The 12,338-nt window shown below is 39.4% G+C and overlaps 1 protein-coding gene across 2 annotated transcripts in view; it reads right to left on the reverse strand.

The window, feature by feature from the left end:
* Positions 1-1,013: 1,013 nt before the first annotated feature.
* The window catches only part of LOC119491822 (WD repeat-containing protein 49-like), a 33,379-nt gene continuing 22,054 nt past the window's right edge, over positions 1,014-12,338 (reverse strand). Inside the window, exons 15-19 of one of the 2 annotated variants that reach the window (XM_037776048.1) lie at positions 9,871-9,957; positions 9,616-9,729; positions 8,019-8,209; positions 5,474-5,689; positions 1,014-3,774 (exon numbers count right to left, since the gene is read on the reverse strand). In XM_037776048.1, the coding sequence (XP_037631976.1) occupies positions 3,556-3,774; positions 5,474-5,689; positions 8,019-8,209; positions 9,616-9,729; positions 9,871-9,957 (827 nt within the window). In that variant the 3' untranslated portion in view covers positions 1,014-3,555. The remainder of the gene's footprint in view (positions 3,775-5,473; positions 5,690-8,018; positions 8,210-9,615; positions 9,730-9,870; positions 9,958-12,338) is intronic. The other variant, XM_037776049.1, reaches the window with a different exon arrangement.

The following is a 12,338-nucleotide window of genomic DNA, read 5'->3' on the forward strand; positions in this document are numbered from 1 at the left end:
AAACACACATACACACACACACACACACACGGTGATGGAGTGAGCGGAACAGACCTGACGCTCTCACTCACCGGTAAATGGCTGCTCTGATGGACTGAGGCTATTCACACACACACACACACACACACACTCTCAGCTGGTGATGGAGTGAGGCCATTCCCTCTCCTCACCTCATGCCCAGTAGCTGGCTGGCAGCCCAGTGTAGACTTGCCAATTGGCTCTTCCACCAAATCAACCACACAAACTTTTCTGATGAGCTCAGTACAGTGCACACGTACACACACACACTCTCTCTCACACACACACACACACACACACGCACACACACACACACACACACACACACAGATTAACAGAGTCAGTATTGATTCCCCTTGTAGAGTCCTGGTGGGCACCTTCCCTCCAATCCACAATTTTCAGGCATTTCAAAACCCTTACCAAAAACAGGTTTATTCAAGTGTGCTATTAGTATACTTAACATAAAATAATAAAGTATAATTTCAGTTTATTTTTTATGTACTTATCAGAGACATATAGATAGACAAAAGTATACTTAAGTATACTTGGCTCATACTGACAAGTATACAGAAAAGTCTAAGTATACTTGGCTCATATACTGACAAGTCTAAGTTGGCTTATACTTGTACTTAATTTTTTGATCAAGATATACTTAAGAAAATTCTAAGTTATTATACTTGTAGTATAAAAACTATTTAACTAGTAGTTTACTGAATATACTTTAAAGTGCACTTTCATAAACTAAAAAGTGGGCTACAAGTATATACATGTATACTTGCAGTATAAAAACTATCAAAATAGTATTTTAATGAGTGTACTTTAAAGTTCACTTTCATATACTAAAAAGATGGCTACACATATATACATGTATACTTGCAGTATAAAAACTATTTAACTAGTAGTTTATTTAGAGTGTACTATATAGTGTAACTATATAAAGTGGGCTACAAGTATATGACTAGTACACTATGAGTACAATACATACACATAAAGTATCATTTTATAAACTAAAAAGAGGGCCTATTTAGTCCCAATTAGTATTGAAGTAGTACACATACAAATATAAAACTAGTAAACTATCTGTATACTTATAGTATAGTTTAGTCCCAAGAAGTATTAAAGCAGTACGCTTATAAATATACAACTAGTACATTTGTATTAGTATACTTACTACATAAAGTATACTCGGGAAATATATACTTGAATTTTACTTAAGTATACTTCATAAAGTAAACTTGAAGTATTTCCGTAAGGGAAGTTTGCTCTTCTTTTAAAATGTGGAGTCCTTTGTCATTTGACCTGCCCTTGGGCTTACAGACACTTGACGTCTCTCTCTTCTCCACATCATTATCCTGAAGAAACACATTACACTGTAGATTAAAATTACATTTTTCTTTTGATTGCTTACATTTTTATGATCGTGTAATGAATATGTGCGGGCTTAGGTTATAATCATAACGATTAAATACAAGGGTTTTCTCATTGCCTACAGCCCCACTCCATGACATAGCTTTGATTTTACATCTCATTACAGTTAAATATTCCACCTGCATTTCATTTTGATGATTGTCTTGGACAGATTTTTTTTTTTTTGCCAAAGCGGTGTGGCTCTATGCAGCAGTTAGTCAGTCCACGACTTTGGTCCAGACAGAACTATAGGGGACTATAGTGATCCCCTTCACTTATTCAATGAAATATCTCAACATCTACCAGATGGACTGGCACAAACTTTAGTACAGATATTCACGGCCCTCCAAGGATTTATCCTAATGACTTAAGTGATCCCCTGACATTTCCTCTATACCACCATGACATTTGTGGTTGTAAGCGAGATGTCTAATGGGCGACCATGAAATTTGGTACAGCCACTCATGTCCCCTTCAGGATTAATTGCTATAACTTTGGTGACTTTTTATCTACAGTAGTGCCATTGTCATGTCAATGTTCAATTTTGCCAATACTTTGCGATATGACCACATACCTGCAAAGCTAATGACATTCCCATCAGCCTCAGTTGTATTACTTTGTTCTAATCAGCAAATTCTAGCTAACACACTAAGGATTGTGGATATGGCAAACATTATATATGCTAAACATCAGCATAGCGTTGTCACTGAGAGCATGTTAGAATGCCGACGTTGGCATTTAGTACAGCCTCAAGCCTGGTTTATACTGGGGCAAGACAACGTTGTTCGTTGCAGTATTCTCCAAAACTTCAGGGGACTTACAAAGAAAATATTCTGCGAAGAAGCAAGAAGTCAACGAGTGTTACCGCCAATACACCAAAGACCAAACATGCAACTCCTCAATTCCAGGTGGAATTGTAATTATCTGTAAACTCATATCTCATATCAATATATTCATGGACATACTTTATTGCCTTTGTACAATCGAAGGTTGAAAGGTTTAATATCCTGTAAACAATTTGATTTGGCTGGCAAAATATTTACTCAAATGTATATTTCTAAGATCTCCTACTTTTAAGGAATTTAAAAACAAATTTGTTTTACTGTACATCAAATGACAGTTTGTGAAAAAGGACTGTGAGTGTTCTGCGTCAAAAATGAGTATACAGTACATAACCAAAAGCCAATGAAGCAAGGAACAGAAACTGCAAGACTGCACGAAGACAAACAGACCACTAAATTGTCAGCCAGGCTGAGGCCGGCTGATATTTTGTATCCTGGTTTGTTCCCGATACCTCCTATCCAGGAAACACAAGATCAATAAGTACAGTCAAATAAATATTTAAGGCTTAGTTTAATGATTATAATGTTGGATATTTCTGAGTTCACATTCCCATCAGGACAGCCTCATCAGTATGTGTGGGATGAAAAATCTATCTCTCAAACGTAGAAAACCAGAGAATAAAAACCTCTAATGCGTGGTGTCAAATGTGTGAACCAGCCTGAAGCTACTCTATTGGCGATGAATGGGAGGACTGACTTTGAGAACTCCAGTGACGACTGCCAACTTTTACTGACTTTTGTATTACAGCAGCGCAATCACTTTCAAACCATAAGGCACACTCCTACTCCCACCCAAAAAAAATGTTGAATGCCATCTCTTTCTGTTCTCTAAGCATCAGAGTAAAAATCACAGAATTGGGAGCATCACAAATGCTATTTCATTCTTTGTGGTTGTGAAAGGCAGCCATGACTAGTCACTGTTACACACCACACTGTCCTGAGGCAGAGAAATAAAATGGGGAAAAAGCTGCAATTTAGTGCCGTTTTTCTCTGACTCAAGGTCTTCTGAATATGTGATAGACAAACGGCTTAGTTCTCTTAGTACATCTGTTACGACAGTGACAGTAAATGATGTCAAGAAAAAACTTTTTCTACTTAAAATGAAAGATAAAATGTTTCGGCTGTTCCTCCGAAATCCCACTCAAAATCATGGCGCACCGTCTTAAATACCTCTAGGATAATTCAAAAATACTGTGCAGCTTTTACAGACAGTGAAATAGAGCGGTGAAAATGAAGCTGAAGTTGTACAACACCGTGCACTTTAGACAGACTCAACTCTTGACCTGGATTAATGTTTTCTTCTGTCCACTCCTGCGTCCATCCCACAATCCTCTGCCTCGTCTTTTATCCCCACCTCTCCATCCTCAGCAGAGGTGTCGGGTCCTGGGTCAGGGAGCGTCTCACTGGGAGCTGGAGCTGACCTCTTCCCTCCCTGGTCTCTCTGGTTCCGCTCTGGTTCCTGCTGTGGGTGCGGAGGTCCAGGTCTCTCCAAGCACCACTGCTCCTCCTACGGATGACGGACAGCAGTGAAGACAAAACGGCGAGAACATTTGGGATCAGTGCGAGATGACCTTTTGACCACAAGATCCAAAGATTAGCTGGGGTTATGTGGATTTGGAGACTTAAATATGCAGTCCAGCCTCCCAGAGGAGGGCTCATCAAACGGTAGTAGGAAGACTTGTGAGTCACTCGCTACGTTTTCATGCACACTAATATTCCACTATTATTCTGAATATGACAATATTCTGAATTTGTTAAGGGTCATGTAAACAGCATATTCTGTTTGGATATATTCTTTTCAAGAAGGTGGTTGAAGGTTGCGTTAATCCAACAGTCTCACGGCAGTTTGTGAAATAGTCACGAAACTTAATCTATTTGATTCGTGTACATTGACATGAATTTCCCTTTTTTTTCGTGATGCTCAGCTCGAATTCAAACAACGTATTTTTCGTGCAACAATATGTGGCACACGTGTCAATATCCGCTCCAGTCTTTTCAAAATAAAAGTACTTCATTAGGTTTAGGAAAAGATCAACTTGGTTAGGTTTGGGGAAAGATTGCGGTTGGGGTTTAAATAACAGCGGTAGTGCCGTAACTTAATTACGGAATTTACGTGACAAATAAATCAACTTTGACTTCTGGTTTCGTACGGAACACAAACACTGGTCTCCTGGGTGAAAGTCCTGTGTTTTTGATCCACCTATTCATCCTGACCTCCTCTCTATACAATGGATTACATAGGAATTGTATTCGTGCTGGCCATCACAAAAACAAAATTGAAATTTGTGTCTATGTACACGGATTAATACATTCAATTTAGTGACTATTTAACAAAATTGTTGTGTGCCTGGGCTGGTTTACCGGAGTATGCACGGCTGCATGTATACGTGAATATTCATTTTCATTAGCCATAAAAACAACTTAGTAGAAATATTGTCTTTTTCGGAATACTGAATATTTTGTAGTCAGTGTCTTCAAATGTTCTCCTTGCTTGAAAACATATTCATAATTAACAGTGTATCCTTTTATAACTTTGATGTGCTGAATATGGATGTAGTCTTTTATTTTTCAGAATCCCCCTCTGATAAACATTAATTACAGAAACAATATATGAATCAATCTAATGAAATAGAAATGTGGCATCGTTAACACAAACTAGATTTAAACAGCTTTCTTTGTCTACCAGCCACACATGTGAGTTTTCACTGTCATATGAACACGTGAATATTCCCTTGTATTGTACACAGTATACAGTATGTATGAAGGTGTACAGGCATGTTTTTATTCATGCATGTTCCTCTTCAAGGTTTGGTGTATTTGTGTGGTTGTCTGTGTGTGAGTGTGTGAGTGTGTGAGCCTGAGGCAAACTGAAATGAAGCAACATTCAGCAGACACCGCCCCGGGCTAACTTAATATGGGCCTTCTTTAATACACACACACACACACACGCCTAACCGTGGCTTGATGCTGGGTTTCACATCCATTTCGTCAACTGGATGCTACCACCCACCAGCCCGCTGCCGAGTGGGAGGTAAAGTCTTTATCAGAGCCAGCCTGCACCGCTGTACGTTTGAACCGCGAGGATCTGAGGCCGCTACCTTGACAGTGCGGCACTGAACAATATCTCTGCCATCCAAAACAATTTATTTCACACAAGCAGGTTGTGTTATGTAATTCAAGCTGCTGCCGCAGTGCACTGAGATCACCTGTGTGTGTTTGTGTACCTGTCCGAACAGGCCGACGGTATCTCCAGGCAGGTAGCTGAGAGCCACACTGCAGTCCAATGATGCCGAGAGGACGAAGAGTCTGTCGCCATGGAGACACGTCTCCAGGTGAGTCACGCGGTCAAGGTGTGGGCGGAAACTGCACAGTAGTTTCGGAGGTTTTTTGGTTATTGTGTCATCTGGCTCGAGACAATAATTCTGAGGAACAGAGGAGAGAAGCAGTGGTTTACTCAATCTATGTGTGTACAAAAACATTAAATCTACATAACTGTAACACTGATAAGCTCTGCCCCCCTTAGATACTGTTGCTATTCACATTCTCTCACGGCACATAACAGTTTACAATGGCAGCGTTGGGAGATTCAAAATTCTTTATGATTTTTGAAATGATAGAAGTAGCCAAATGCAGCTGAAATAACAACTGTCCCTGGCAGAATTGTATTAGCTGTAGCTAGCTAGCTAATTGACTTAAAATAGTCTTCAGTATTCTAGTTACAGTTGCTAAGCTATGTTTAGGACAATTACTGCTTTTTTTGTCTTTTATTATCAAAAATATCAGTTTTCATTCACAATCATTTCTGCATAATATTTACAAATAAATCCTATATCAATAAGCAATAACAAATAGTACAACAAATAATGAAAACCCAAGTGTCTCACAACTTAGACAAATAGACAAAATAAAAAAAAGACATTAAAACCAAATAACCCAAAACCCTAACTTAGATTCAATTAAATAAATAAATAAATAAAAGAAAACCCTAAAATTCAGCCAACACTGAATAAGAAAAAACAAAAATAAAAGCACAAATAAACCGAAATGTGTAATACAAACCCAACAAGCAAATAAAACAAACAAAAGATCCCTGACTCAAAAAATAAAATGCTGTGAAACTTAAAATTATAACAAGTCAAATCTACCTATAAAGAGAAACTAAGCCACAGTTCTAAAACAAAGTTTAAGAATTAAAAATTAAAAGAACCTAAAACCACAATGTAAAATATCAGTATCGCTGTGAGTGAACGGTGAAAAACTGACCTTTGGCCATATCTGTTTTGCTGCAAGAAAAACATACAGTGCATTTATTGTAATTAACACAAATACTTACTTTACTTGGCGTGTTATATAATATGTAAAATAACTACTAGAGCTGCACCATTTAGAAAAAACATATAATTGCGATTATTTTGACTGATATTGCAAAGGCAATATGATTTGCGATATTAGAGGGAATTATAATTTTTACATCATTATTCTCATTTTCATTGAAAAACATTTGCGGGGGATCTGTACCAAACAAAAATGTTTTCTTAAGCCTATAGAATATGACGTGTAGGCCGGGACATCTCTGCAGCACCACAATATTTAATTTAAAATGGTGTTTTGACACACATTTCACCTTTAACAAATATTGCGATTTTATCAAATACTGCGATTTGAAAACTGCAGTAGGCCATATTGTGATTTAGATAAAATTTCGATAAATTGTGCAGCCCTAATAACTACAACATACTATCATGTTAGGACGAGACCTGGTACTGAACTGCGAAGCCTTGCGTCTGAGAGCACAACAATATAATGTGCAATCACATTAGTCATCCGGCTGATTCCAAAGCATTGCTCCAAACTTGCCAAAGGACAGGATTTCTACCAGAGCACTGAGCTTGTCCAACTTCTTCAACTCTGCTACATATATACATAAATCTCCATAAATTAAACTGGGAGCCAAATGAGACGCACCCATCTGAATTCATCCCCTCTTATAAACTGTGACAGAGAGTTGAGCTCTGAATATTGTGGCAATAATACCCGAGAGGGTGTTCTTTTACTGCGATTATGAGCATGACAGTGATGCAGCTACGCCTCATACCGATGGCGCGATCCAAGTCTTTGTAATCAAGAGTCAAAAAGTCAAAAGGTCTCACTGAGGTATCAGAAACTCTTCAGCCACCAAACATGTGTTCACGTGCTGAGGTAAATCTCTAAACAGCTGAAATCACTGATTTAAAGATTTAATCCTCTTCTAGTGGAGGTGATTTGCCAAAAACTGTCATAGTAAATCAGTTTTTTTACACACATTTCAGAGTCTGTTAAAAGGGGGATGCTAATTGCAAACAATGGTCCTCCCATTCATTCAAACGGCTTCTAAAATCTTAAATAAAATACCAAAGAGGATGGGGACCATCACCTCTTCCTGCTAATGTATCAGTGGAGATCTTCTAAATGATTGACTGGTCTGCTTGTACTCTAGCGAGCTACTGAGGCTTCAAAATGACAGCGCTGTCTGTCATTTTGAAGAGTGAACATGCCTGATCTAACGGAAATATGGAGGTTCACTTTATCCTCATTGTCTACTACAGTCTGTCTCTTGATCTCTGTCCCTCCCTCTGGCTCTGTGTTCACCAGTCTCCATCACTCTCTCGCTTCTTCTTCTACACAATCGTCATGGTGGCATTTACTTTCAGTGTGGTCCACTGCAGCTGATATATAATATATAATACATGTGTGTGTGCGACAAACTCCTACCTGTATGTCCCAAGTCTTGAGTGTTCCCTCCCGATCAGCTGTGACTAAATATTTCCCACATGGGCTGACAGTGGTAACAATATACCCCAGGTCCCGGTTGTGAGCTGTGAACTGTCCCACCAGACGGCTGTGGACGGTGTTCCAGAGTCGGACCACACCTGAACCTCCGCAGGACACCAAGTCTGCACCACCTGTTGGAAATGTGGGAATATAAAGGAGGTTTTGCCTGGAAAATTAGTTGTATCTTGGACATTAGAAGCTCATAGACCGTTGCCTCAGTCAGTTTGAGCAGCAGATATAAAGGCCAGGGTCCAGAGGTGTTGCTAAACAGCTACAGCAGAAGCAGCAGCTACTGCAGCAATAACACCGAGACTAAATCAAACTGGAATAAAACCCCAAGCAGCCATGGGTGTAGTTAAAATAGAGACAGAAAGAAAAGTAAAGTTCAGAGCTTGAGTCACTGCATATGAAAAGTACTTAAAAATGGGGAAACTTGAAGCACACTCGCCACATCAAACCATCATTGATGTGTAGCTAATGTGCAGTAACTCGGCACAAGATACACAAAGCCTCTGTGTAATGTGTAAACACAAGCGTTCATCTGTGTATTGCCACTGTGTATTTCAACAACAAAAACAGAGCTCTATGTGCAGCATATTTGGCATTTAAGAAAGAACTCTTTCAACTCTCTGAAGTAACTTCACTGTGTTTGCATCAACTATAACTCTTCAAATCGCAGGCTCTCACATAACAACTCAAGCTACAGTATATACACAGGCATTATATATGTTTAAATAGGCTTTGGCCTCAAAACAAAAAGGCAGAATCACTACCTGGTTTCAGAGGGTTTATGGCTATAATAAAACTGGCAACATTTATCGGGCAAGATGACATGTTAAAGGAACAGTGTGTAACATTTCAGGGGATCTATAAGTAGAAATGGAATATATTATTCATAACTATGTTTTCATTAGTGTATAATCACCTGAAACTAAGAATCGTTGTGTTTTTGTTAGCTTAGAATGAGCCCTTCATATCTATATAGGAACGCACAAACCAAACACTGGCTGTAGAGAAAGCCTTTTACATTTTTATGTTACCTGAAGGCCACTGTATTTCATTGACATCCTTGCGGTAACGTGAGCCACAGAGTGCAACACAGAGGTACCGCCAGCCGCCGTCTGACTTCCGTTGCTCCTAAAGTAGTGTTATTATGGTAAGGATGGCCTCTGAGCGAGGTAAATGGCGTTACTATTTTGCACTCTGCGGCTCACGTTAACACAGTCTTGGAAAGGGAGGAGTGAGAGGAGGGGTATTCAGTTCGTTGCAATCTGCAACCACACCACTAAATGCTGCCAAATCCTACACACTGTACCTTTAATTTGAGCCACAATGTGACTCAGGTCAAAATACAGAATTTCATAATTCTAAAGGAATTTTCTTTGTAATCACTGCTATTATTTTAGGATAGCTCCTGAGGCGATGCTGTCTAACATTGTTTACTCAATCATCATGCCGTGTCCCAAGTCTTACAGAGTCTACGTTAACATATAACCCACACTCTAAGGTTGATAAGGATAAGTTTTAAATACGTCACCTGTAGCTGCAGCCACAGACGTGCGTCCCGGTATGGAGAACAATCTAGTGATGGCAAAGGAGTTTTCAGAGTCTTCATTGCCAATCACACCAAGATGGGAATCTGGGAAATGACCTAGAAAATCAGAGTTGAGCAAAGCATTGAAAGATAAAGAAGGAATAAAGAAAGAGAGACAGATCAGCAAGAAACATTTATTTTACAATTGCAAAATAAAGTGTTTGTTGAATTTTGTGATGTGAAAGTGCGACTTCTTGCCTGCTCTGTGTTCAGCATGTGTCCGCAGCTTCCTCAAAGCTTTTTCTGTGCTGTTGTTCCACACTATAATCTCTCCATCGTAGCTTCCTGCACACATCAAGAGACGAGACGAAACAAAGTGGAAGAGCTTGCGATAAACTCGCATGTTGCTTTTTGGCATTTTTGTATCGACAAATATACTGCAAATCTGCCATGCTTTCATAAGTCATTTGAAACAGAAAGAAAAATACACATTTTCAAACGAAATATTAACAATTAGCACAAACTTTCTGTCAACGCACACCCTTTTTACTTTCCCTGTGCTGCTGAATCATGCAAGCCGGCCACTAAAATCACTTTAAAGATGATAAAGCTCAGCATCCCTCCCCGGCTTCCATCTGTTCCACCACTCAACATTCACCTCAGGAGAAAGTGCCTTTCAAATAATCTACATTATATATAAGAAAGTGTGTGTGTTTATTGTATGAGGCAGGAATCTCATCAGGTGGTTCAACAGTCGAACAGCAGGAGTTAATGAGATATGTGAGGAGTGTGTTAGCTTTGGGAGGTGTGTACGTGTGAGCAATAGGAGGTATAAAGTTTATGAGAGTGTGGGTCGCCTGCATTATTCATGCAGCCCAGGGCCAGCGTCTGTATTTCAAGGGACTTTTAGGATGCCGTGTGTGTAGGTGTGCGTATATGGCAGAGATGGAGAGAGATAAAGGGGGTGAGAGGGGGTAGAAATCAGCATCATCATCTCATGTTAAGCTATGAAATGGAGCTGAATTAACATCACCTTTATTAACTATTAAAAGTGCTCTAATTCAATAATACCTGGCCATTTCCAACTAACAAATGAGTGACATCACGGTGACTATGTCCACTTCTTATAGTTAATTACCACAGCACATAGGCCTTTAAGCACAAGGATACATGTTCATTCATGGAATAAGAAATACACATAATACATAGAATATGAAAGTACGTTCAAGAACACACTAACAAACTCTCATACCTCCTTTTCATTAAAAGAAAACTCAAAAAAGGATCAAATTTAATGCAGCAGAAAAGATGAATCATCATTTTTTTCAATGCATTCTTTGTCCTTGTCAAAACTTGGCGCCTACATTACGCACAATGCAACTTAATTGCCAACAGTTCAGTCTGAGATTGTTATGACAGTAGGCTAATGTAGCCCCAAGCAGAGATACGAAGCAAGCTACATAGGTCTGGTAAGCTCAAAACTACACACCCCCAGATATTTCTCATTTTCAAACTTGTAGTCTTCAGACCGAACAAACGCCGGCTCAGGTGACATCACTTGAGGACGTTTATCAGACTTCACACATCTGCTTCTGGAGCCTCAAAAGGCTTCGTACAACTTCCCCTTTAACTCACTAACTTGTCAAGAAAGACATTTGAAATACACAGCACATACTGTATAAATCAGAGCATCCTCGGTATGAAAAAGATGTCATTGCCGTCATTCAGTGTTCCGATTTCTACGCTCGCATTTCCATTTCAAAAAACATTTCTGGCCGCCCGTCAAAGTTCAGACGAGTTGGTCTTTGGTCGCTTGGAAGGTGTTCAGCCATGGAGGATTAAGGGATCCGAGGGAAGAAGGAAGAGTGAAAACAGAGGGGGGAGGTTGTGACTGAGGGAGGTACACAGGACCCCTGTGTACATGTACCCTACTGAGTGTGTGTGTGTGTGTGTGTGTGTGTGTGTCTGTGTGTGTGTAGCCAAGCAGAACCTAGCGAAGACTCTGAATATGGATGAGGAGGCTTCAGTCCCACATCAGCCAAATGCTCCTGCTGCAACTTGATTTAACTTGAGACACAAACAAACATGCATGTACACACCAACACAAACACACACACACATACACACATACTTAGTCCTTAGCATGTGTGTGTCCAACATAACTTTAAATTGACTTTTGTCACTGGTGGCCTTGATGCCACCACTGCTTTCACTTGGCACATCACTAACACATAATTTGGCAGCACGCATGCTTTGATGTGAAAACCACATTAGTCACTGCAACCCTGAAGAAATGTTCTGGCAACTGAAACTAATGCGTCATCGCTTTTAGACGCCGCCTTTGTGCCCAATGGATTTGGGGAAGAGAGAATTAACAAAAATAGTTAATGTAGAAAATAACACAGCGATACCTTTTTTGCTTTAGTGTGGAAACGTAAGAAAATCGGGACGTGAATGTGATTCGTTCTTTTATTCACATTTGCCCAAAGGCAAGAGAAAGAGAGAGCAATGCGCAGGATATTAAAGCGTAGGAGGAATTTATGAATGAATCACATCATTTTATGATTTATGATTCTGACAACAGAAAAACATCAGAAAAAATACAAGGTCACAGCTTTGACACCCACAAAGTCTTTATGAACAAAATACTGGTTTAATCTTTCGTCTCTCTTTAAGAAACCATCAACTCTATGCCAAAGTGCTGCTTATAATGAAAAAAATACTAT

This window comes from Sebastes umbrosus, chromosome 7, assembly GCF_015220745.1.
Source record: "Sebastes umbrosus isolate fSebUmb1 chromosome 7, fSebUmb1.pri, whole genome shotgun sequence".
NCBI classification, from domain to species: domain Eukaryota; kingdom Metazoa; phylum Chordata; class Actinopteri; order Perciformes; family Sebastidae; genus Sebastes; species Sebastes umbrosus.